At 41.9% G+C, this 27,398-nt stretch overlaps 1 protein-coding gene across 1 annotated transcript in view; it reads left to right on the top strand.

The window, feature by feature from the left end:
• The first annotated feature begins 1,061 nt into the window (after positions 1 to 1,061).
• gpc3 (glypican 3) overlaps positions 1,062 to 27,398 on the top strand; it is a 133,526-nt gene continuing 107,189 nt past the window's right edge. The window contains exons 1-2 of the mRNA XM_030739471.1: positions 1,062 to 1,323; positions 10,287 to 10,448. Of these exons, the coding sequence (XP_030595331.1) occupies positions 1,167 to 1,323; positions 10,287 to 10,448 (319 nt within the window). The 5' untranslated portion in view covers positions 1,062 to 1,166. The remainder of the gene's footprint in view (positions 1,324 to 10,286; positions 10,449 to 27,398) is intronic.

Consider the following 27,398-nt stretch of genomic DNA (forward strand, 5'->3'; position numbering starts at 1 on the left):
CATGCAAAGCTCTCTGTTTCTCAGACACGCACGCTTGTTATGTTTTCTGTCTGTTTCCAGCTTTGAGGAACACTTGAAAGACTGAATGTCTTTCTCTGCAGGCACGAGAGATGAGCAGCAGCAGCTGCTGCTGTTGTTTCTTCTTCTGTTGTGATGTCATTGTAACATTTCTGACATTGCTGCTTCTTGCCATTTTGGATGGATGGACTTCAACACTTGCCACAAACAAATTTCACAGTATCCATCTGCAATCAGCCAGATGCCGTGAAATAGTTGTACATTTAGACTGTACTAATTTGTGTGGCAGGAAAACCTCCAAAATCACATTTCTGACTTGATAAACTGTTCAGTGTGCAGAGAAGAGCTGCAAATGTTGCCCTGGCTTGTCTGTTTAACAGCGTTATTGCTGCTGACATGCAGACTGAACACTAGATGGCACCATCTCAACTTCAATGCTTCTAGATCTCAGTGAAAGATTAATTTGAAATTTACATGAAGAAATCTGTACAATTGAATTGCCTGACATAAGATGCTATGTTCATACAGACTTTGTTTGGAAAATAAATCGCAGCTCCAACAACAATGTGTGTGTTTTTGTTTTGTGTAATGTGTGCAGCTCCTGATCTTTGTTTTATGTGAATACTAAATCATTCAAGTAATGCGCCCGATAATTGCATCCTGTAACGTTCCGTGCAGTTCATCTAGAGCGGCTTGTGCAGCGCATTAATCCCCTCATATTTCCACTCCTGCGCCCACACAGGGCTAATGTGTCAGCGCGCATCACTAATATTCCACGAGAGGGGAGATGTCTGCACGCGCAGTTAGATTCACGCCGTGGTGCGCGCTTTTAGGGAACGCGCACATGTATTCGCGGGCTCGTTCATCTGTGCGGAGAGCTGAGACTCAGTGCCGCAAGTGAAGAGGGACTCACAAGTTATCAGCATCGGTGGAGCTTCAGCAAGAAGCTCACGAGAGCAGCTCTCCAGGCGCACAGAGGCTGAGAGGAGAAGAAAGCGGAAGGATGCTGATCCGAGCAGCGCCGGGAGCTGCAGCCTCACCTCATCAGCGCAAAGCTGGATCCTCCTGTAACTTTTAGTGAGCTGAAGTTTACCTCGGCGGCGGCTTGCTCAATTCTGTCCGGTTTGGCTAAGTGCTGCTCGTTAGCCATGACTTCATCACCAGTCCACAGTGCGCTCTTTCTGTGCGCCTTCCTCCAGCTGTTCTCTCTTCCCGGCGGACACGTGCCAAACTGCCAGGAGGTGCGCACAGTATTTCAGTCTCTACACCCGGGCTCCAAGTGGGTCCCCGAAGCCCCAGTGTCAGGTAACTCATTAACAAAGCTTTTAGAAACTGGACTGTAGTGCTTTACGCACTCCTGATATATTGTGAGCTAGAGTACATTTCTAACATTCAGCACCAAACATTAAGTCATTCTCAATACTAGAATACATTTTACAAGTTTTATATATATATATATATATATATATATATATATATATATATATATATATATATATATATATATATATATATATATATATATATATATATATATATATATATATATATATATATATATTTCTCCAGGGGATAGTATCACTATGACACTTTTCTTCTGTCATCGAGCCTTTTTTGTTTAAATGCTGACCTCTTCAGTATGAGCGCTGAGAATCAACCCACACACTCTCCATCCCTCTGGCTGAACATTTGCCAACCTGCTCTGAAAAACTGGCCGCATTAAACAAGCTAGCCTGTTTAAAAACATGCCAGTTGAATGGCAGAAACCACCACTTAACTAAACTGAAACTTGTAAAATGTATTCTAGTACTGATCTGAACATGGAGCAAAGTAACCTTGCCTGACACCTCACTTTAAGTTGGTTGGTACTGAGACCTGGAAGGAGCCTCTTTTTTTTGGAGTTATTTTGCTGTGAGGTTGGCAATATTCTAAGTTTGGTGCACACAGTGATGGAGTAAATGCTAAGGGAGTCAGAGTTGATTTATAGTCAAATTTAGGCAGCCTTTCCTCAGTCACATTGTCAGAGAATATAAATTAGGTGTGTGATATGAACTGTGACCAAACTGGGAGTAATTTTGTAAAAGATGTAGTTATCCAAACTCTTGAGTTTTTTTTTTTTAAATTGTTCCATGGAGCTCAAATGTCACTGGCTTCTATCTTCTCTAATGAGGAAGGAATAGATCTGTGAGTGATTTGCAAAAAACTAAAAACAAAAAAAAAGTAAATGGTGAAATAATTCAGGTCTTTGTGGACAGTGGCTACATTTTCTTGTCCTGTTTTGCAGAACACAGCATGTTGGTGCACTGGAGCCTGTTGCGTGCATTCTGATTCACTATGCAAATGGTAAACCCTCTCATGTGGCTGCATCACAGCCAGCTGCAAATGTTAATTAGGTGTTTTAGTGTCATGTCAGCACAGGGAAGTGCTCCAGGTTATCTGTTTTCTCTCCGTTCTCAGCATGCAGTACTCCCACCTGATTCAAAGAGGGTCGTTTTTTTTTTTTTTTTTGAATAACACTAAATGTTCTGTAAACATGAAAGAGTGTAGCGAATCACAAAATACCTCAAATCAAACAGCAGGAGAGAAAGTGTGATGCACTTTGAAGCATATTTTGTCATGCTCCGTCTGCCACATATTAATCTTCCATCTTGTAAGGTGCATGCAGCCCTAACCGCTGAGCCCTACATTTCTCCAAGCATCCATGTTTAATCACACACCTTCCACCTAGGCCATCAGGCGTTTTATCTGCCAGCCAAAGGGAGCCTAAATATTTCTCTTGGCAGGCAATGAGAAATATTTAGGCTCCCCCAAATCTGAGGCAGACCAGCAGTCTGTGCTGCTTCTCTCAGGAATCAGTCTGAGCTGGACACCAACAGTTCATAACCATTACTTACACTGGAAATCAATTCACCAATCAGGCAAAGAACAATCCATCACAGCCAGCGAAGGCATGGTTTGGTTTACACAGCCTCACTGCTGTTCTGTTGCAAATTAATTGCTGGGTTTATGGCATGACTTGTACAGTGGGGGTTCCTGTAGAAAAGGTGTTCACAAGTATGGCAAACCTAATGTTCTGCTTTGGCTCCTGGAGGTCTGCTGATTGACTAAATGTTATTTGTAAATTCAGAAAGTGTTCACATCCCCTGTATCTATGTCTGGTGTTGACATCACTGCCCTCACAGATCCTATGCTGCATTCAGGCTCCTGGCAATTTGTTGAAAAAAGCTTGTGCATCTTCTTGAAGTTTTACTTGACTCTAAATGTAACATTTTGGCAAACAGGATATATACTGTACACCTGGTTATAAATATTCAATAATAGTCTATAAATGTACTTTCAGTATTAATCAACTGTACAAGCTCTTTTTTCCCAGTGTATTGGCACATGCTCAGTAGGTTGGTCTTTCCAACAGCATTTCTACATGATATTGGGTTTTAATGAGACAGAACATCAAGAAGACAAAAAACAAACAATTTGCCCAGTTAGATTGGCAACTTTTTAGTTTTTTTTTTTCTGTGTGTGTTTTTTTGGCCACAGTGGCTTTTTTCTGCAGTGGAGGAAGGATACGTGGGCAAGCTGGCAACAGGCCGGGACTCAAACCTGTGCCACCTGCACCGCAACGCAGCATATGTATACGATCGCCTGCTCCACCACTGAGCCACCCGGGGGCCCAATGTTTTAGGTTTAAACATTAGTCCCACAGAGAACCTTGTGGAACATAAGAGCGTACTGTAGCACAGATCCCTGTAAAGTACTAAAGTAAAGGTAGATTTACCAGCATGAAACTCTGTTATTTTACAGCTACTGTAAACTACAACAACAAAGTTTACTGTAAAACATCACAGCACTGTGCTGCACAGAATACAATCAATACAGTATCATACTTGCAGCAGTCGGGCTAGCGTTGTAGTGTTATTTTGATATTCCTACTGTAATCTCCAGAAATGATTTATTACTATAACATATACTAAAGTACTACAGATCTAGATCTAATAAAACAAAGGAGCTACATTCAGTTTTCTTTATTTCTTAACTACGAGAAGATCTGAGCATTTATTCTGTCTTCAGCATTTGAACAACAGCCCTGAAGATAAACGTTGGTCAGAAGTGATTTATCGCTGTTGAGAGTTTGGCCCGTTGCTAACCAAACCTTAAATACCGTTCTCAGGAAAACACACCACACACATGCAGCAATCCCCATAACTGCTATAACCATGAGAAAACTGCTAAACAAATGATTGCATCATAAACACGTACATTCCCATGAGTCCCTGCCAGGTCGAACGTGTCCGTTCTTCAAGTCATTTTTCTGTACTTTTTTAAATTCTTTAACACTGACTGTGCTAAATTGTGCAGTGGGTCTTGTTGCAGTCTATGGTTTATGGTTACAGACTCAAGCAACAAAGTGAAGACTGAAGACTTAAATGAAAAAGGAAACCAAAATACTGCATCAAAGCACGAGAAGAGTAGCTTGCTGTTGGTGCTCCTCAGAGACTTCGGCATTCACAGTATTTAACTGTTTTAAAACACAGCACCTTGCTGTACATCGTTTTCTCAATTTTTAATAGAATTTTTTATTACAGTGTAGGCACATATGACTAATGAAGAATTATGCAACTATCTGCATGGTGACATTAAGGTGTCACATCCAATTCAACGCTTATAAAAAGAGACTGAAGTAATACAGAAAATAAACAAGTCCTGATGTTCTGAAATATCTGCAGTGCTGCTGCACATTACAGCTCTGACAAAGTCACTTGCAGCCACTTTTCATACATTTAGTACATTTTTGACCTGTTTTGTTTTCCTGGTCATGCCTCATCCGTAATATATGCCATTAATTTATGCTGAATAAGTTGGAGTCGCAGTTACAGCTGCTTGTCATGCAGCCTGACATAATACGGGTTCTCCATCGAGGCACACGGTAAATGAAAGATTGATGAAATTACATGTTGAGGGTGGGTAGTTGTGATCTGACTTGAGGGAAGTATCACTTTCTGTGTGTGTATGGGTGAAAAGTGAAGTGGACTGTATCGATATTGAGTATAGTGTGGGGGAGGTGGCTGATTCAGAAAGATGTCCGCAGGAAGGCAGAGCAGAATCCTAATAAAGCTGCGTGTAGTGCCGGAGGGGCAAAACACCAAAAGAATAAAGTTTTTCTTTCCAAAAGTGTGATTCAAAAGAAGTGAGTGCAGAGAAACATTACAGTAGGCATATGGGAAAAAAAAAAACACAAACAAAGCTTGGCACATCTGTAGGAGTAGTACCACTCATGTCTTTGTTGTGGCTGTTGCTGTGGGTGGTTGGATTGGCTGAAGGTGAAATGGAGGCTGGGTGTCGGTTCACTCCATCATGTCATCACATATGTGCGAGGGGAGGCGAGGCGCACAGGCGGCGCTGAACACTCACCCCAGGACGCGAGCGAGAAAGCGGCTCCACGGGTGCCAGTGCCGGCTTGACGGGAAGACCTTTTGGATCTCCGACAGCAGCAGCGGACCTGCTTCATGAGAGGAGCATCAGATTCTTATGAAATGGAAGAGCAATGCTTGAGTGCTGGAGGCTGAGCTGACAGCTGTCACTTGTTTCAGCAGAAAATCCTGCAAAGAGGTCCTGCGAAGGAGTTTTTTAAAATTTATTTATTTTTGGCTGTGAGCTAAAACAATTATAGCTTTGTGCTGCTTTATAGTTCTCAGCAGGATGTCATACAAAAGGTCCCAAATGCCTGCTTTAGAAATGACAGTGAATGACTAATAGGTGGATGAGTTTGACCTGAAGCAAGAAGTCTCTCACATAGTTAAACACTGATTCATATTTCACTCCTTCCTTTTTGAAGAGTCCCACTTTAAAGACGGAGCCTTTTGTTTACTGCCTCATTGTTTTGCGTGCACTCAAAAAAAAAAAAACCCCAAAAAAACATAAAAATGTGGGCACTTTCACATTCATGCTTCCAGCTTTCAACTTATTGCTTCATCAAATGGCTTAAAGTAGAGCAGTGAGCAAAGCTCTAAAAATACTTAAAACTACTTTAATCCCCAGTAGTTAATGATATTATTATTCCTTAGGTTGGTTGTAAATGGCTCTGCCTTTATTTTGCTTATTGTCTCTACAAAGTGACACTGGCTCATTTTGCCCCGGAGAGGTAGCCACAGATTCCCACACGCTTCCACTCAGAACTAGCTGTTGTATAATTTATGCTCATAATGAACAGCTTTTAGCATATTCTATATTTTAGTACAACTTGTTTTTTCCCCATGGTCGCCATCATTAAAGTTGCATAGTGATAGCTTTCTAATTGGTGCCGGGAAACTTAGATACATACTGTATTTGTGGCTGCCCCTGTTCCCTTGACTCTCAGATCCCGAGCTTGTTAAAGATGTGAAGAGAGGGACTCCTCCAGTGTGTGCGCAAGCACAGGACCGTCTCTGCCACACTTTCCAGCAGTGGCCTTTCAGAGGAAACTTTCTGTGAGGGGGGGGCAGCTAGGATGGTCAGACAAGGCTGTGACAATCTGAAGGGCGATCAATGTGTTTATAAAAGACATTAAGAGGCACTCATAAAAACAGCAGCTGTCCTGCATGTCGAATTACCCGGCCCCCTTCAGAGTATTGATTGAAAGCATGCAATAATTTAAAGACATCACCTTGAACTGAGGTTGTATACTGAGGAAATTTACATGTAAATTGCGCCTTGTCTTTCTTCATTTTGTGGGAGAGAATTGGCCATCAGGACGCAAAAATTGACCAATTAACCAATAACAGGCTGATTTAAAGTTGCTCACAGTGCCCAGAAGCTATTAAAGCTCAAGGTAGGTGAAGGGAAACGAGCTCAGAACAAAACTGTGCACAGATGAAAAGGAGTAAAGGAAAATAAGAAAGCGAAGGGGCGAGAAACAGGGATGAGCCTAAAGCAAAGGGGAGAAGGAGGAAGATCATTCCCCAGCGATGTGTCAGTCAGAAAGAAAGCTTTATTTAGACGGTATGATTTTGTTATTTGTGAAACTCTACGGGGAATCATCTCCCTCCCGAATCCTACACTTATTCCCCGCTGCTGTGGAACTTGTGTAATGAAACACATTTATCATCTGCAAAACGACAAACGTTGCAGATGAATCTGTCTGTTTCACCGGAGATAATTGCTAAATCCCCGTCTCTTCTCCGCTCTGGCCGCGCTCGCCTCACCTGTGGTGCTATTGACAGCTTAATAATTTTGCCCCTGCAGTCTGAAATTAACTTGATCTTATCTGTCAGGAGTCTTTTGTCGGTATTGATTTAAGATATTAAGCCTGTCAGTATGCACACAAAAGGTGCCCCGTGACAGCTTTATTGCCTCTTTTGCTCATTAGACTATACACCTTAAACCCTGATGGGAGTCAGGGGTGAGCTGGGAGTTAGCAGAAGCTGTTCTCCATTTGATTCCACAGCACTTTTTAATTATTAGGACTGTCGCTCTGTTGCATCTCCTGGTAGTTTAACTTGCTCTGTGTCTGCGTTTGCATTGTTACAGCCTGAGCCGGCTTCTGAAGATCTATTCTTTGAAGATCTCAAAGAAAAAGAGCCCCAATCCAATAGAGACACTCACTTTTGTTATTAAGATAAACCCTCTGCCTCCACAAAAGCCTTTCCTCTCTCTTTTGACACACTGGTTATCAAGACTTTTCTGATACATTCACAATCCTACCACCCCCCCTTTCCAAATTAATCTTGCTGCTTCCGTCTCTTTATATCCTCGCACCCCAAGCAGCGGCAGCCGAAGCTGGCAGGCTCCCCTGACATTTGTTTACCGTGGCATCAATCAGACCCTTGTCACTGATGCCTCTCAGGGAGTAGATCCTGGAGACAACTCCTCAACCCAGCTTGGCACGTTACGACTGCAGCCTCCACTGAGCTCTCAGCAGCCATGTGGGACAGAGAGGCTGAGAGGGGGAATCGCAGAGGAAAGGGATTTTCACAGGAGCTGCTCTTTGTATCTAAACACTGGATGCTTGTGCCCTATTTATGTCTGGCTGTGCATCATTTTAAAGGAGAGAAATGTATATACAGGTCCATAAGTATTTGGACAATGACGCAGTTTTTGTAACGTTGCCTCTGTACACCACCACAGCGGATTTTAAATCACACAATCAAGATGTGACTAAAAAGTGCAGAGTTTCAGATTAGGAATTACAGTCCCCCCATTTTCAGAGGTTCAACAGTAACTGAAAAATCAAAATAAACCAGACAGATAGAGCGATGTCCAAGTCAACAATCTGGTACGTCTTAAAAAAGAAGAAACCCACGGACCAGCTCAGCAAGGAGGTAGGTGTATCATTGTCAAAGTTTACAACCGAGAGATGTTTTCATAAATGGAAATATAAAGGGTTTACAACAAGGTACAAACCACTGGTTACACTCAATAACAAGAAGGTCAGATGAGACTTTGCCAGAAAACATCTAAAAGAGCCCGCACAGCTCTGGAAAGAAAACTCTTTGAAGAGATGAAGCCAAGAAGAACTTGTAGCAGAAAGATGGGAAGAAAAAAGTATGGCGATGGAGAGAAACAGCTCATACCACATGGTGTCAAACATGGTGGAGGAAATGTAATGGCATGGGCATGTATGGCTGCCACTGGAACCAGGTCATTAGTGTTTATTTATTGATGCTGTGACTGCTGATCGAAGCTGCAGGATTAATTGTGAAGTGAACAGGTGTTACTCTCTGCTCAGATTCAGCCACATGCTGCAAAACTGATCAGTCAGCACTCCACAGAGCAAATGGATAAAGGTAAAGAAATGGGATATTCTTCAATGGCCAAGTCAGTCACCCGATATCAACACAACAGAGCAGCTGTACAGACACTGAAGACAAAACTAAAAGCAGAGAGACTCGCATACAAGCAGCAACTGAAGGGCAGTAAAGGCCTGGCAAACATCTCAAGGGTGAAAACAGCATTTGATGATGTTCATGGGGTCTAGACTTCAGGCAGTCACTGATTACACAGGATTTTCATACAAACACTGAAAACAGTCTTTGTATTTAATCTTTATATTGGCTCCATACTGCAGTGTTTAACATTTGCTTGGCAAGCAAAACATTGCACATACAATTCCAGCTGGAGACCCAAATCCCCTTTGGGGTTGCATAGGGAAGGGTATCTGGTGTAAAACTTTGCAAATCAAATATGTGGCGCTACCTGCTGTGGCAACTCCTTGTAACAGCTGAAAGTAGCATGCATTAAAAAATAATGTTTTTATTTAAAGTAATGTTGCTTTATGCAGTTACTCTCGAACCTCTGAAAAAGGGGGATTATGAATAAAAATAGCTGTAATTCATATTTAAAAAATGCTGCAATTTCTAAACAGTTATTGCAATACTTTTAGTTAAACCTCTTGAATTAAAACCGTGTCAAGTCTTGATTGTTTGATTTAAAAATCCACTGTGGATCCAGAGGCAGAATTACAACATTTGTGTCACTGACTAAAAAAATGCAGTTTACTGAGTTTCACAATTGCAGCAGTCCCTTATTTATCTTTCCTGCTTTCCTTTACTTCCTCCTGCATGGGATTAATTGAATTAATTTCTTTGGAGGCGTTCGCTCTGTGATCAGGTTGTGTCTGGCTACATCGCCCCAGTGAAACGTCCCTGACCCTATTTTTGCTTTCACTGGCTTGAATTTGCATGAGAAGCACTCAGGGAATCCAATTATTTCTCATAGGTGCAAACAACCTTTAGTGTCCGCAGCCAGGTGCACAAATGTTGTTTCATTGCCTTCGATCTTACTTGTGGCAGTTTAATAAAAAAATGTTATACATAATGATAGCAAGCTGAAACCTAGGTTTATTTGTCTGCATGCTGCACTGCTCCTGGGTCTCATCCTTAGCCAAAAAAAAAAAAAAAAACACCTTTTTTTGATCCTCGGAGTGAAAAGTGTAGCCTTGAGTGGAGGAAAAGTTTCTGTTGACCAAATTGATCTCTGAGGAGAACTACACAGCTTTAGTGTGTTGCCTGAATGTGGATCAAAATGACTAATTTTTAAGCAGCAATTTATTTTTGACTTCAGCCCGGCTAAATAACACAGCCTCTACATAATAATCACACACTCATTAAGGCTGCAGAATCTGCTGTAAATAGTGTTTCCCTCGTTTTGCGAGCAGAGAATGCTGCTGAATCTTTTGTGTGTGTATACGTGTGTGTATGTATTTTTTTTTTTTTCTAATTAAACAACAGTGGCTTCGCAGCTACTTCCCTCTGTTCATCCAGACTACCATCCTGTCTCTGCTGACTTCCTGCCAGGTGCAGATCTGCAGGTTTGCCAAACCAAAGGCCCGACCTGCTGTTCCAAGAAGATGGAGGAGCGGTATCAGGTAGCCGCACGCAGCAATATGGAGTCTGGTCTGCAGGTTGTCAGCGCACAACTCAAACGTCTCATCATCCAGAACGCTGCGATTTTCCAAGGTAAGCAGTCAGCACAGTTCATCCAAACCTATCTCAAAAAGACAAGATAATTTTATCTGGCATCCACAAACCCCAACATCATAGCATCATAGCATTTAAGTTCCTAAACCAACAGTGTTGATGTTCTTGGCTACACATCTTTTTCACATCAGCAGCTCACTCCTCCAGACAGTGAGTCACGTATAAATAAAGCTGTAGCAAAATGCATACAGACAGGGGGCTGCTGTTCAACTAAATGTTGCAATGGCAGCAGCGCGTTGTTTAAGTGACTTTAGATGTAGTGTGGTTGTCGGTGCCAGACATGTTGCTCCAGAAAGTGACAGCCTCCTGAGATTTGGCGCACTGCAGTTGGCGATGGCTGTTATTCACAGAGAGAAAAACGACAGTCAGCAGCCTTCCTGGAAACCTGGATGAGAGTGGTCAGAGGAGACCCGCTGGTAGGACTAACTCGAGAGAACAGACGTATGCAAAGTAACAGCTCAGGGAAACGGTGACGCGAAAATGAGAAAAGATGTAGGTTTTGTCGAGCGCACAGGAAGCAGGTGAGTGGTTAAACAGTGAAATGAAATACCTGGTAGGCAGAGATTTAGGGGTAAATGCAGATGTTGAGGAGTCAGAAGAAACACCATCAAATAGGGCGATATTTACTGAACTGTAAAAACTCAACAGGTGCTACTCAGGTGGACATGTTGAGTTTATCTGCTTTAATTGAATCATCACTGCTAGTAAGTGAAACAGTCATCAGCTCAGCTTCCTTTTCCATCTTTTCCTTGCTGCTGCCCAAATTACCATTACCAAGTCCTAATCATACTGTTAAAGAAAATGTTTTATGCTTACGTTTGTTCTTGGTGAAAATTAGATGAAAAGACTGATTCTTCTTCCAAGCTACAAACAGCAGGAGGTGCAGGTGTTTCCTCTAGTCTACACCTAATTCAGTAGTCCAATATAGCCCAAACTTTGCCACACTGAGGCTGGTGTGTACAGATAAGATCATCACTCTGAGAACAAAGCTCGGGCTCTCAGGTTGTGAAAAGGAGCTGCTTCTGAAGTTTTGTAAGATCCTGGAGATCAGTTATGAAGAACTCCCATCAACAGTCAAAAAAGAAGTAAATTAGAATCTCAATACGGCGACGTCTCAAGAATGACAGGTTTGACAAAGACCACTGTCCAGGGCAGAGGAGGAAAAATCCGGCAACAGAAGAAGTGGATGGATAACATCAAAGGATTGATGAGGGCTGATACAAAACAAGTCCAGGCTAAGAAAAGAGAGAAAGACAGAGAGAGCTGCCCAGCTGTGAGTCTGCTGTGGTGACTCCAGAATACACGGGATCACTGGACTCATGCTCCTGATCCCGCTGGGGATGTAGCTCCACATTTACTGTAAGCCAGACTGGTATCGAGCAAACTCATGGCCCAAAATATTAAACTATAGTAAAAATAAACATGTAATCAGGGTACATTATATGAATTTGTTCATAAAGCAAGAGATGCTGTTTTGAGAATGTGTAAAAGTTAAAAAGTAAATAATTTTATTTTCTTGCAGACAGAAGGTACTGAACGAAGGCTACACAACTGCTGAGATTATAAAAAACATCCATCAAAGACAAAACTGTAAATGAAAAGTCAAATTCTAATACAACAAAACAGCCCTTTTCTCAGTTCAGTACAATAAGCTAATATGTTAGCTAGTGCTAGCTTACGTTAGCTAAATTCTGTATTGTTTTGTTGCTGTGTTCTTGAGTCAATTCACTGATTTTTTTTTCTTCATACTCCATGTGTTACATTTCTACACTAAAACCATAGACAGTATAAAACATGGACATAGCTCCTAGGTCGGAAAAATAAAGCCAATGTGGAAGTGCCTTACCCCTTTAACACCATCTATGCCGTCGCTGAGATTCAAATATCCCAACATTCGCGGACTTCAGAAACCAGTGAGTGACGTCACAGTGGCTACGTCCATCTTTTACACTGTCTTTGTTACAGAGCCTCACTTTAAATAAAAAACTGGTTTCAAGTAAGCTGGATAACAAAAAAACCCAAAGAGGTACACAACTTTTCTCTCCCTGTAGCCACGTTATCAACGGCTGTTTTGAAATATCCCTTTCACATTTCATGTTGAGCTTTTGTTATCATGCTACACAGGTCTTTCCAATCCAGCAATGCAGCACTGTTTACCGTCTTGGGGTTTCCACTTGAAGAGGGACTCACTGGGCCAACTTTTTTTGAGAGTGCACACTTATGGGCTGTGAAAAGCGGCACCATCCTGACACGGCAATTAAAACTTGAGGTTTAATGGGGACCGTGGGGTTTGCTTGACTTGGTTGTTTCACACTAACAATGTTAGAGATTGCCGCTGTGGTTTGGCTGCTCTTTCCTAGAAGGGGTTCAATACTAATTGCTTTAGCATAGGGCTTGAGAGAACTCCCCAAACAGCCCACGGACTGCAATCCTTTTAACATCCTGGTCTTATCTGTTTCCCTCAACTTCATTTTCATCCTCTCTGTCTTCTCCTCCTTTCTTCTCTCTCTCTGTGACCCTGTCATTCTCTCTCTCCTTCTTCTTCCTGTCTCGCTCAATCTGCTCAACTTTTCCCTCTCCTTCTGTCTTTCTCTTTTCGTCTGTCTTCTTTTCGCGTTGGTGCGACTATTGGGAATTGAGTGCATGCCTTGTTTGCAGTCTTCTTTGCTGCTCTCTGTCTCTTTTCTTCAGCATCCACTTCTGCCAGAGATCAAAGGGCTCCCCCTCTTCACTCCTCTGTCTCCAATCTCTCTATCCCTGCATCCTCCTCTCCTTCCAGCTCCACCTGCCCTGCTCCGCTTTCCCAAGCCTCAGACTACACCAGAGGTTTTCACCCTTTTGAAGTCAACTTCTCCAAACAATAGAAAAGTAATGGCTCTGTCTATCTTTGTCTTTTAAGTAGTAAGATGACAGGCTGCCTTAACCTTACGCTTCTTTGAGATCAATACCAGGAAACAGGTAAAGCATTAGGAATTTTGCTTTGCGCATGTTTCATATGCCATTTGACAATCTAATGAGCCTTAGCTGATCTCTTTATAGCATACCAGGAAAATACAACATAATGGATAAAATGCCGCATCCTCTCTAATATGACAGATGATTGGATTTCATTTTGATTCACATTAGAAAGCTCATAAGACCGTCTTCGCCTGTGCGCTGAGATTGCCTCACATTCAGTGTCTCGATGATGTCAGTTTAGTTTCAAAATGAGAATCTGCAAAACTGTGCAGGATGCACAGCTTTAAATCTAATCTCTGAAAATCAGAGTCTGATCTCATACATGCTGAGAATTTAATTTGGTAAATAAATCATGCAGTTCAATATTTCTGAGGAGTGCATTAGTATGTGATGTTGCACTTGGATGAACATGGTTTTTATTACAGAGTTTGGAGTGCTGAGAGGAGATGATAGTGATTAGGGTAATTTAAGAGCCTTTAAAGAGGCATTGCACAGATTTTGCTCATAGAGCCTGACCTATGCTTTTTGCGGGTAATAACACGTTCCCTAAACGCTATTGTATATGGTCCTTTGTGGCTCTGTTGCAGCCTGTCATCCAATATTTTTTTTTTATATTAAATAAATAAGTGACATTATCAGCTTTGAGACCATAGACTGTTTATAAATGATAGACAAGACCCACTGATTTATGACGTCCCATTTTGAAGCCTTGACCTGAGCATAGCAGCTGTTGCAACCTTGGCCTTTTGAAACTGAGTGTGATGTATGCAGCCACGACCTAAAACAAACCCTGCTTTATCATTTGTTGTACTATAAATGGGACTATAATTTAAAAAGACTGTGTCATGTTGTATTGAAAAAGACTTGAAACCAATGAATGAGACCATAGGGTTAGCAGGAAGGTCTTTTCCTACATCATAAATCAAGTGAGAAGTTGGGCCATTGGACTTCTATTTTTACAACCAGAAGTTTGGGCACTTAACAGGTATTGGCTTTCCAGAGGCTGCACCTGTCTTTAACATACAGTTTGTGGTGAAGACTACAAATTACACTGACCACCAATAAATAGACTATCCAGGTTGTAGAGTTACATAAACATGGGCGTTTAACGGGCACGAAGGTCCTGTCTCTCAAAAGTCCCTCATCAGCATGGGCATGTAATACCAAACTGTTGCATAAGCCCTTTGAGTGCCCTGTTTTCTGATTGCTTGTGCAATCATACAGTCTAGACAATTTTGAAAAATAGTGAGAAGATAATCACAGCTTCTCACAGCTCAAGCCGGCAACCTTTTAATTGCCTGATTTGTGCGACTAACACTCAAAAACCCCCAGAGTGTTCAAATCACGATTCAAAACAGACAAAACAAGAAACCCATCGTGTTTTAGGAGCTGGAATTAGCAACAGTCAACGATGAACTAAACACTTCGCTGCTTCAACAGCACAGTATGGGTTTGATTTTATACCATCCAGTTGACAATGACCGAACACTGATGTGAGTTTTTGCTTGGGGCACTGAATTGATCATTTTTTGGTTAGCATTTTCAGCACTAAAGTTCTTAAACAGATTGTCTGCACTAATTAGAATAAACTTTCAGATGTGAATTTGTGTTGCATAAGTGTGTCAAACTCATCCCAGTCTACTTTGAAGCTGCAACAATTCCAAAACAATGTCTTTACATCGGGGCTTAGCGAAGTAAGTCACAGATTTGTGTTTGTGATGTGATTATACTTCACACCTCGTCTCATCCCCTCTGACTCACCCATCCTCCCTGTCGCCTGCACAACTGCCCGACGAAGCAGAAATTCATCCAAAACTGTCTTCTGGCATTTTGGGTGATTGGCAGCTCTAATTGATGTTATTTCCCCAGCGATGTGTCCTTCAGAGCTGTGCTGCCGCTGTTGTGATGATGCTCAGCCTGAACCCGCAGATTAAAAATGAGATTATACTCCTCTGTTAATGAGACATGAATTTATTAAACTTTTTAACAATCTTTTATAGGAGTTTTTTTTTTTTGCTCAAGTGCTGAAAGCCGCTGTAGCTGATTGGCAGTGCGGGCAGAATCGGGTTATGTTTTCTTGTGCAGCGCTTGTGTAAAATGACATATCAGAAAATGAGCCTCCTCCTCCTCTGCCGACTGCAATGCTGGTGTAGAGAGAAGACCACAGTGCTGTCTGCTCAGTTTCATCACAGCTTGGTGTTCCCGAGGAATAGTCTTCACCCAGAAGGGAGTCAGATTCAAGTCCAAGAGCAAAGCTAATTAATAAACATGAGAGGACAGGATTGGCCCGATTGCTTATAGAGTGGAATATGCGGGGAGGAAAGTTGTGCAGTGCAAGTGTGTGTGTAGATATCAGAGAGTCTGTGTGATATCTGCTGAAAAAAGTGGGACAGCCAGCCTAGTGCTCCTGGAATGACTCAATGAGTCCATAGAAGGCTGGCTCAGTGGGGTGTTCGAAAACAGGTCTGACTTGGACTACTTTCAGGCTGCATGAGGGCGATCTGTGTGTGTGGCTTCACTCGTTGCCGCGAGGCAGGGGAGCTTTCTCCACTTTACTCTGAACTCACAGGGGTGATGCTCTGTAAATTATCAGGAGTTTGGAAGGAGTTTGAAAGGATGCTCATATCTTTTTATCAAACATAAAGACACCGGGAGACCTGCAGTGTGTATTGCTCGGCAAACTTGACGAATGTCTGAGTGAAGATCACACACACACACACACACACACCCACACGCGCGCGCACACGCACACACACACACACACACACACACACACACACACACACACACACACACACACACACACACACCATCATTTTAAAAGTGAATAAATCTTTTGTGTCCTTGAGTTCCTCATGCCTCAGTCCTAGCGGGCCAACAAATTAGCATCTCATTAGCAGTCTCAAAAAATTCCATCGACTTTCCCCGCTTCTTCTGGATGAGTTTTAATTACTCTAAGTGTATAAGGAATTACAATGGCAGACCCCCTGTGGCCGTAGTGGAGGTGGTTGTTGACCTTGACAGGAGTTTGCCCTCATTTGTCTCTGATAGTGCTGAATGGACATTTGCTGTGGCAGTAACCCAAACGAGATGTGGCAGGAGGTGGATGATGCAGAACCTGGCAGACTCGAGCTGCCTCTCCTTCCAGCAGCCAATAATCAAAACCAGACCTCGCTGCCCTCTGTATCCATTCCCTGTCTCCTGCTCGTTAGCCATCCGCTCGATCCTAAGTGCTCCGGGCGTCTGGCCCGAGCAGGCCTTTCCTCTGTTCTTCCCATCATCTGCTTTCCAATAATCATCCCCTAGCCCACTCGCTCTCCATGGAGTCATTTTGTCTTCTGGAAAAGTTTCCCTGAGTAATCCAATAACAGTGCGGGCTGGTGGGATGTATGCCTGCAGTGAAATGTCTGAAATTGTTTACTTGCTGCCTCAGGCTAATCTAATAACTTAATGATGGGGAGAGGCAGTTTTGCTACGTCCAATGGACTCCTTCGAGCATCGTTTACCAGACACGCTGAGATATACCAGCCATTACCACATCTTCTTTTATCAACTGGTAATTTGGTTTTAACCTAATTGCTGCTGTTTTATCATTGTGCGTCACTTATTAGTTTTCTCGTAATGAGATTTTCAGGACTTTTTGAGCCCTCTGCCGGGCTGGCAAACTGTTGTGCAGATTGATACTTAATAAAGCACTGTAATTCTGAAGAGTGTGCTGTCTCTCTGACTTCTGAGGTTTCTCTTGGAGCTCTGCAGCCACAAAGGAAAAAGCGTGTCTCTTTGCAGTGAGCCTGAGAGAACATAGTGTGAGCTAGAGGAAGAAACAGCAGCGGCAGCAGCTATGGATCCACAAAGAAGCACAGAAACATCCAGGTACAGCAAATGCACCAGTGATGCCGCCCCTCTTATTGTTTCTTCTCATTATCTGGGCTGCTGTTTTGTGGGGAAATCTGAATGTGAATTACCAGTGGTGAATAGATGTTTGGGTGCCACTGAAATTAAGATCTAATGTGTGTTTTTCTTTAGTGTGCCATATTTTTCCACATGACAAAGGCAGAGGGCGAGAAGCAGCTGCAGACAGAAATGTATGAATCCTGCTGCTTCGCACGTTCTTTTAGATTGAAGTGAAAAATTGGAAGAAGATATGTGAATGTGTTAACGGAGGATTGTTGTGAATCACATTACCTTAAGTAATGGCATAAAAACACATTTGCAGTCTTGTAAGTATCACCTGTAATAGAAAAAAGGCCACACAAAAAAAATTAGCATGTGTTTTACGCCAGCAGTGCTTTGAATTCTTGAATTGATGTCTGAATTCTCAGACGCTCTTATTAATAATAATGGTGCTTAGAGTTATTTGGAATTCTCTCGACGTGCTCTTTTAGTAGGACTTTCAGAACATGTCACCTTCTTTTTTCCGTTTACTTGAAAGAAGGCGCGGAATGGGAAAACTCAATTGAAAATAGTTTCTCTGAGCGATGAAAAAGTTTTGCAAGTTCCTGGGTTGCTAGACTAAGAGTGACTAGCAGCTGAATAGCCTGGTGATCCCTTCCCTGGCCAGCTACGCCCTTGTTCTCTGCTTCCACTCTCTGAATTCGATCTTTGGCTCAGTGTCAACCACTTGGTAAATTCACCATTTATCCTGTCACGCAGGATAAATGGTGACTGCTATTGCCATGGGAGGTCAGTAACTCTTTTTTTTGATAGCTTTCAGGTGCGCACTCGTGCGATGTGTCATGGATCTGGATGCCATTCTTCAGGTTGGAGTGTCACTCTTTGTTTGCTGAGTGACAGGCAGACAGTGCTGTATGAACATGCCGTAACATTAGTCACAATTTTGCTTTTCAATCCAAAGTGTTTCCACTCGTTTCTCAGATTTTCATGATTATGCATTTAGGATGGCTCTCTAGTTTTCTCCATATTGCAAAGAGGAAAATGGTCTTCTATTATAATAGCAGTGCAAAAGTCTCCTGTCTCTCAGTGGGCTTCTTTATACACTAAAAATATTTTATAAATATTTTATTCCACACGTAAATAAAGGCGTATTCACATTGTCGGAAAAACAGTGTCATGATCCTGGGTCACAGATCTCTATTTGATTCTTAGTTTAATGTGGGGTTTTGCAGTGTTGTGTTTTGTACCTTTTTAACAGTTATTTCTGGTGTGCTTCTTTATTTGTGTTGTGCAGTCCACAACGGGGGGGAAATTGAAGGACACCCAAACAATTTCCAAGCAAAGTTTGATATCTAGCCAGCTGTTAGCTAGTATGTCAGCAAGGTTAAAAAAGAAAATGTGTGAATATGTGTGAAAAACATTTTTAATTAACTGAAATAAAACTGAGGAAAATCCTGATTAAAAACAATGAAATAAACTAAAATAAGATATTTAAATAGCAAGTAATAAACAGAAGAATATCCATAATGTCTCAAGCAATATCTAACAATAAAATACTTAATGCATCTAGTTACGCAGTATATTAAACTTAGTCACCTAATAAACCCAAGTGGATCACATACATTATATAAAAAAATACTATACAACTGTGATACACCATATGCAATCTACAGAGAGACCCCCTATAAAAGGTCTTACACAATACTTTTTATTGAATGTTTCTTTTTATCAGTCTTTCTAGGCACTAACCTTTCAGACTTATTCCAGGGGAAAAGTTATTAGTTGTAGATAATTCATTTATGAACTGTTTGACCTAAGTAAGACCTGGTTCTGACAGGATATTATTGTCATGGGTTGTGGTCATGTGAATCACAGGTGAGTTAAGATGGCCCCGCCCTGCATTTCGTTGGCTGATGAGGAGCACGTCACACACTGCTGTGATGCAATGAATGAATAAAGGTGAACTGGAGTTCTGCAGTGTGCGAGCTGTTAATCCTCCAATGATGCCGTGTGCTTAAAAAATGAACTAAAATAAAGTCAAAATAGAAAAATATCTTTACGTTTCAGTCAAATTTGCCAACACAATGAACATTATTAGGCATTGGTGGATTTGTTTATTGAGACTCAGAGAGGTTTTGGAAGTAAAAATCCTATTGAAAAAAATCCTATTAATATTATCCACAAGGATTTTGATCATGAGCCACAATGTTGTAACCGTCCAAAGTAACTTTCTATCTGCTGCGACACTGTGAAATGATGGTACGTCCTCCCGTAGAAGACTGTATGATATCAACCTTATTTTAACAATAAAGCGATTTGTTCACAATACTATGTGAAAGAACTATTATACCCACAATCCTAAATAGAAAGGGCAATGTCTGATTGGTGGAGGTTACTGTTACTATGGAAATGTTTAATCCCTAAATGTCAAAACTTCATCTGAGCAGGCAGGAACACATCACTGTACCAAATCAGAAACCAGGCTGTGCTATGGTCGCGATACACTTTTATTGGTCTGTCCTGTAATACTTATTATACCATTCTTAAGCTGAGCACCTGAACATTACCCTACATTAACAATTAAACATTGTTAAGTAATAAAACCTAAACTGAAATGATCAAGTCCCCTTTGGAAACCAAGTGAAACTGAATTGAAAATCAAAAATAACAAAAAATAAAAACTAATAAAAAAATTTAATTGGTGGTAAAAATACAAAATTATAATAAAAAATCACTTTCAAACATTTTCCAGGTAAGTGCACAGGTGCTGTGTTTGATCTGAAATAACACAGGCCAGTCAAAAATGGGTAGATAGTGTGCATAGTGTATATGAAAGTGAACTAACTTTGCATTTATTGGTTTATTGAGGTATGTGCCACTGGTAAATGTTTTCTTTATGTCTTTGTGTCCCAGTCCTCTGGATTTGGAGACTCTCACCTGGGCCAGCTCACCTGGGTACTAACTAATTAATTGCTCTGGTTTTAAAACTGCCCAGCTAAAGAATCTGTAGAAATGATTTCATCTCATTCATTTTAGTCCCCTGGATACATTTTTTTTTTTTTTTTTAGTTCTACATGCTTTCATTTTTCATTGTTTGGCTTTCCAAAGTGTTCGTCTTATCTCTGCAGGCTTTGTGTAGGCTGCTAGGCGCTGCTGTCTCTGCAGGAAGCCTCAGTCTCCTATTCCCGGCAGGGCTGGCATCCTGCTTAAAGTGCTCCTGTAGTCTTCACAGAACACCTTTTTAATCGGGCCTCTGTCTTTTGATTTGACCACGCTCAAACCAAAAAAAAAAAAAAAAATGCCACGTCTGTCTCACTGCTGATAATGTGTCAGCCAGTCAGCACTAGGGTTTAATCCCGGGATCCGGGATTCCCGGGAAATGCGATCAGAACAATTTCCCGTTTCCCGGGAAACGTTAGACGGGAAACCGGGAAAAAAGTCGCGCGCGTCGATTTGACTTTCAGAAAGAAAAGAAAGCTTCAGAATGTTAAATTTAAAGGAAATATTGAGAGAAGGGTTCGTTTAATGCGAAAAGCATTACTCTTCATTTCAGGCACGTTCAGCCTCCGTTTAAGGCTTCAGCCTTCATCTCAAGCGTTTTAATAGAGGTATTACACAGTTGTACTTTTTTCCTCTTTAATTTGTTGAAATCGTAGGCAATGTGTTTACCCTAAGGTATTTTGTATTATATAATTTCATATTATTATATATTGTTATATTGCATTATATAGCCTATAAAATATGCCTGCCCTGAACAATAAAGAAATATCTGTTTAACTTCGAGTGTTTCTTTTCCTCGTTTGCAGCCGCTTACTAACAATCATGAATTAGGATACGGGCCTAATGGGTGAAGAAATGATCATGAAATAGATTGCTTTAACATATTTCGCTTTTTAAATGGAGTTGAGTAAAATGTATATTTTTTAGGCTATAATGATTGGCCAGTTTTTCAATAGACGATTCACAGCGAACCTACTTTAACCCTCAGACACGGTGTTATAAATTTGCTGTTGCCAGAATGGCAATGACCAAGTCGTGGTGCATTACTCAAGGCCCTGTGTTATGCCATATTATAGTGTAGTACGGTAGTTAACTTTTCAATGACTATTACAGCGTTCCACTGGTGGAGATACAGTGTAACAGATGTCGCCACGACAGCGTGGCTGAGCCTTTATCAATGCTGTGGAGATGAACCGTATTGTTTTGTACCAGCAGTTGTAAAATATCTTGGTATAATTCCATGTACAATGGAGGAATATTCGAATTATATTTGTTAAGGGAGTGTTGAGGAACGATACAACACCGCATAGCTCGAGCACTCGAATGCCGAGATGTAGGTTTTATTGCGTTAATCAAGCCGACGTTACCCCCTACTGGGCATAACAGGACATAGCTGGAAAGCTACCTCTACAATATCAGAATAGGTTAAGGCCGACACAGGCTACAGAAGGCCTAATTAAAATAAAAAAATAAATAAACTTTTTCCCGGGATTCCCGGGAAATGGCTCGTCATTTCCCGGGATTTGATTCATGTCATTTTCGGGAAAAATATTAAACCCTAGTCAGCACCCCATGGGGTACTTATTTGCATATTATTTCAGCTGTGACTCTGGAAATCTTCAATAGGAGAATTATCACCCCAGGAAGAAATGAGCCAACTCCTTCAGACGAACTCTTTGGGCTGTTCGTCTTATTCATTCCCACCATTATTTTTTTTAACAAAGGCTCATTGAGATTAGAAGCCAGTGTAGTATGTTTATATTAAATGTGGAAAAACCTGTGGAAGATTGGTTAGCTTTGCTTCCAAGCTTTCAGAAATCAATCTTTAGAAATAAAAAGGATATTTGAAAGAAAAAAAAAAAAAAGCAAATTAACTTTAAAAATTGAAGGTGCATTTTTTTGTTTGCAAGCTCTAGCTTGTGCCCTTGAATAGTGTAAAAAAAGCAGCATCTTACTCAACATAAATAAGCCTTTCATGGTTTTGGAGTGAAGCTTTTACTGGTAGTTGTGTCTGCAAATACACTCATCCTCCTCCTTCAGCTAGAAGGCAGGGGTTTGGGCTCCAACTCCCACCAGATCAGACACAACACTTAGCTCCGGCAGATCTGCCTCATTAGATTCATTTATTCTACAGAGTTTTGACTGAGCTCTGGCGTCACCTCCGCGGAGCGTTATCTGCAGGGTGAACGCGTGATTTGTGTTCATTTCTACAATTGCGACACCACCTACCCTGTCGTGTTCTTTAAGCCGACGTGACAAAAAAAATTGTCATCAGTGGTTTCGAGGGATGAGCCTGGCTCTCGGTGTTTGAGCCACGTTTTAATGATGCGCCCTGTTGCACGCCTCTCGAGCTGAATTTCATCATAGAGGAAAAAACAAACAGTGTGGAGTGAGGATCAAAGTGTCATTTGAAATGCTATCATCAAAAAGCGCTGAAGGGACTGACAGCTCCTCCCAGCTCCAACTGAGGGAAAGGGCCTTTGTTTCCTTCCAAGTCTGATGACTAGCGCATCAGCTGGGAAGGAAAGGAAAAGAACTAGAACAGAGAAAATGAGGAGTAAGGAGTGGAAGTGCAAAGTAAAGAGGAAAGGAGGAAAAGCAGCATATTGATATGTACACATCTCCTACTGAGCTAATAAGCTCCTTTAAATGAATCACCCAGTGTCTCCATACATCATGTGAGACTTTTCCCCCCCCAGTTAATAGATGATACAGATCTGCTTTTCAGAAATGCCTACAGTTCTTTTTAATCAAAGCCTGCTCTGTGAGCTAAATCAATGCAAATGTAAGCTCACGTCTGAACAGCCACATCTATTAACAAGACGTGTTTTAGAAAGCACGCATTTGTCTTCACATTAACCCAAATGGGGTCTATTTTTAGATGTCACTTTGTTTGTATCCTCACACCAGGGCGGGCATGTTTGGTCTAAATCTTGAGGCTCTTTATAGTTGATGTTTTGTGGCTGCAAAAGTTCCCTTTTGCTCAAAGCTCTCACTCCCTCAGTCTGAAGTTATTTGAGTGCAGCTCTGTGGGGGCAACCCAAGCAAGACCTGAAGGTGTTTGCTTGTCAATCTTTTTCTTTGTGCACCACATTTGGCAGGTTGTGGCATGGGACACCTGCTCCAGAATTAATTTTCAAGGTTGCATTGTTTATGAAAAGCATCCTGTGCTTTGGCAAAATGCACTCCGCAGTCGGTTCACACACGTCTGAGATGTTTAAGTCTAATTCTGGTTGCTTTTTCGTAGTATCAGCGAAGCGTTCCCATGAAGAGGAAGATTGCAGGTCTGTCACAGGAGCCAGAAGTGAGCCATTTACTTCTGCTCATCTATTTTTCCGTAGTTCATCCTTCACCTCCCGACCCCACCAGCTTGCCCTCCAATCATGCACTTATAGTTCAAAGAGATGCATTTTTCATTTTGGTCTATGAAATATTGAAAAACTTACGCAACGTGTGCTCAGCCATGCGAACATTACAGGCATGTCAGGTCAGAGAGGAGCAGGGCAGAGGGGCTTATCTCTCATCTTTGGGATCTCATTGCTTATTTCCAGCAATATAACAACATTCATTCAAATTCAACTTCATCCTGAGGAAGAAATCTATTCTCACCTGAAACCAATGTTATCATGGAAACAGCTCATTTGTGGCCTTTATTGCAGTGACTAACTGACTTTTCTAAGGTGCAAAGATGAAGTAATATGACGTTTAAGGTATTTGTATCTCAGAACTTAAACCAAGCTAGTTGTTCAAGCTGATCTTATCGATATGGAGCTGAGGTGAAACTAGATTTTCCTGGTTTTGTTCATTCTACTATTGCATTTATGCAAAAATACATAGAAGAATATGAGGCTAAAACCATGCTTGCAGCTCAGGGAGACTTGCTTTGAGGTAAATGCCACAAAGCTAACATGAGCAAAATGACAAGACTATTATGTAAATGTAACACATCAAACTCCAGGGCTGAAAATGAATTCAAGCATTTTGACTGGTTCCAAAAATATAGCATAGACTCCCATGTTAAATCCAAGGGGCCAACACGGAATTGGAAAAACTGCCATTCCTCTTGGTACCAGGTGCAAAAGTAGCATGTTCATGCTACAGCACTGAAAGCATGTTTACAGCCTGGTACAAAAAAAGATTTGGTCTTTATGGATAGTTTTCCCTTTTATAACAACATTGAGCAAAACAGAGAGGTGATCGAGCTTTTGCAGCAGCAGCACCAAAGCTATGGAACGATCTACCTCTCCATATCCGCACAGCTCAGACGATACACACATTTAAATCTCTATTAAAAACACATTTCTTTTCCTTGGCATTTGGCTGCAGTGCTACCTCCTTTTAGATGATTGTTTTATGGTATTTTATGGTACTTGTTTTAAACGTTTTAATTTTTAATTTTCTTATGTTATTTATTGTTCTTAATGTTTTTATTTATTTATTTTTATTTTATTATTTTATTTATTTATTTATATATTTTTATTTTTATTTAGTATAGTCCTTGGGGTTACAGATCTTGTACAGCACTTTGGTCAACGTCGTTGTTTTAAATGTGCTTTATAAATAAACTTGACTTGACTTGACTTGACATTATGGTTTCTTTTATAGCTTACGCACCTGGATAATTGGGTTGGGGGCGTGGCTGTGCTGATCGACAGGTGTCCCGACTCCCAACACAGGCAGCTGAAGCTGATTCCTTGTGAGGCCTCATCCACTACTTAGAGTCATTATACTGGACCGCGTTACTGTGTGTGCTATTGGTGCCTTTTGGGGTATTTTTTAATGGATTACGTGAGTAACATCACAGCTTACTGTGAGGTACAGACCATGAAATTCTGTTTCTATGTGCTGCAGCCGTACAATTAATGAATACAGCTTGCTAACCAAGCTAGCTAGCATTAGGTAATAAATTAGCACCCAACCCTTTCATCTGTATAGGGGTTTCTCATTTGAAGTCATATGCACATTGCTCGAGAGTTGTCCATCATGTTAGATGTGATACAACTGCTGGTTGCTAGGGAAAAATATGTATTTACTGTCTGGTTGGTGAGTAGTTGCTGACTGTTGCTAGGTGCTGCACTAAAACCCTCCTTGAGATTGTTTTGGTAGCTAGCAGACTTCCGTGGTTTCCTGTGCCAAAGTCACCGACTTGTATGCAAACGCTTGCCAGCTACTCTCAAAGTAGTAGTAAAACTGTTAAGAGTACAATGCAAACTGCAAACGGAGACCACTTGCCTTCAAAATTAAGGTTGAAATGGACTTTACACACCAGTGGGTGATGTAACTTGCTAAACCTATAAAGCATAAACTAGCAATATCCACATCAGCTGAGTCTGGTAAGAATTTTTTTTGGTCCTACTTTCAAACTCTCTTCTTAAGACAATATCGCTGCCGCTGCTCAGGCTGCAGTCTAGTGTGGAGTCGTCCATACTATAGTGATTGACCTTAGAAATTATTGATGAATTGGAACACCGTGTTCACCCAGCAGGAGTGTGTGAAGAGGGCACTGTAGCTCAGGGGCGTGCCACGACCGAACAGCTTAACGAAGGAAAGAAAGAGAGGTGGTGGTGGAGGGGAGCCGCTGTACACTTCCCTGCCTGTATGGCGTGACTGATGTGAGGAGAAATGTTTGGGTGGTGAAGACTCTGCTGTGAGTCCCGGTGGAGCTTCATCAGTGGAGTACCCACCCCACCCCACCATACCCCCCTCCTGGACTGGACTAGAGGCTAAGTGGTGTGAAGCAGGGAGCTCTCCGACAAGCTCCATTACTCCTCCTCAGCCAATTCCCTGGTCTGCCTGTCAGTGAAGAGGTGATGGGGTGGGTGCAAGGGAGTGGTGGGTCGATCAAAGGAGGTAGAATGGAGCAGAGTCTTGTTCATTTACCAGCTCCCTCATCAGCTGTGTGTGCTTTTTAGTAACTTCAAAATGAAGCCTCTAAAAGTAGTTAATTCTGCCTTGTTAGCTTGCCTTTTTAGCATGCATCAAAAGATCATTGCTCTCCTAAGAGGCAGAGAGACTGAGAAGTGGCAGGAAGACGGGAGGAACAAACAAAGATGGAGAACTGTGTCGTGGCTAACTTGAACCTCGTTAGTATTGATCCCCTCAGATCGAGCACCCTTTCATTTATAATTCATCTCTGTCTGATGGAGGACAGATGGAGGCTGGAGAGGGTGGGTGCAAGCTATGTTTTAGTGCGTTTTCATTAGCAGTCTGAGATGTTTTCCTTTGATGGCAGCAATAATAATGAGCCACCAGGGGCTTGTGCGTCTGCCCGGGTGTCTGTGGGTTAATCCTTGCTCTGTCAGGTCTGATGGGAGCTGTGGGCGGCCCTGGTGGCCTCTGGTGCGTTACAGGGGGCCAGGATGTTTGCTCCCAACTGCAGCGCTGTAGTCCAATTCAGCGAATGTCAGTTTGAACAAGGCTAGCAGAGGGGATCACTCCCTATTAATATTTGAGGAGCTCTCGTCGCTGCAGCTGTTTACTTAACAGAACACGCTCCGGGGCTCCCCTGAAGAGCGCGCCGCAGAGGAGCTGACAGTGTCACCCTGTCACTCACTCCTCTTGTCCTCACCCCCCCACCCCCACATCTCTCCTTGTCTCTCATGGGTGCAGTAGTGCTACCTGTCTCTTTTCCCTCGAGCTCCTCCCCTCCACACTCAACCCCCCATCCATCACAGCCCCATCGTGCTGCTTTCCTACCTGTCAACTTCTATAGGGACTGTCATTATTTTTCATTTCTGCAGCCATGTTATACAAGTGCGCGCTCCCTTAGTGAATGCTGCACCGTCTGCGTCTCCATTTCAATTTGTAAACATATCTGTACAAGTGTGATCTGCTCAGTCGGGATTTTGCCGACATGCGACGGCACTCCTGAGCAGCCCAGGTGGATTAATGGCAGCTATAGTCAAACTCTGCCCTCCTTCACCGCCAATCTACAGATAATAACAAGCATTCACCCGTGCAGGCCTTCCTGGTCCCGGCCTCATTTGCCTGAAGTGTATATCACTGCTCTGAAGTCAGCCAGAGTTCAGGCTTTCATGCAGCTTTAATAACTGAGATTTTCCTCCCTAATTTTTCACT

Source organism: Archocentrus centrarchus, chromosome 10, assembly GCF_007364275.1.
Source record: "Archocentrus centrarchus isolate MPI-CPG fArcCen1 chromosome 10, fArcCen1, whole genome shotgun sequence".
Lineage (NCBI taxonomy): Eukaryota > Metazoa > Chordata > Actinopteri > Cichliformes > Cichlidae > Archocentrus > Archocentrus centrarchus.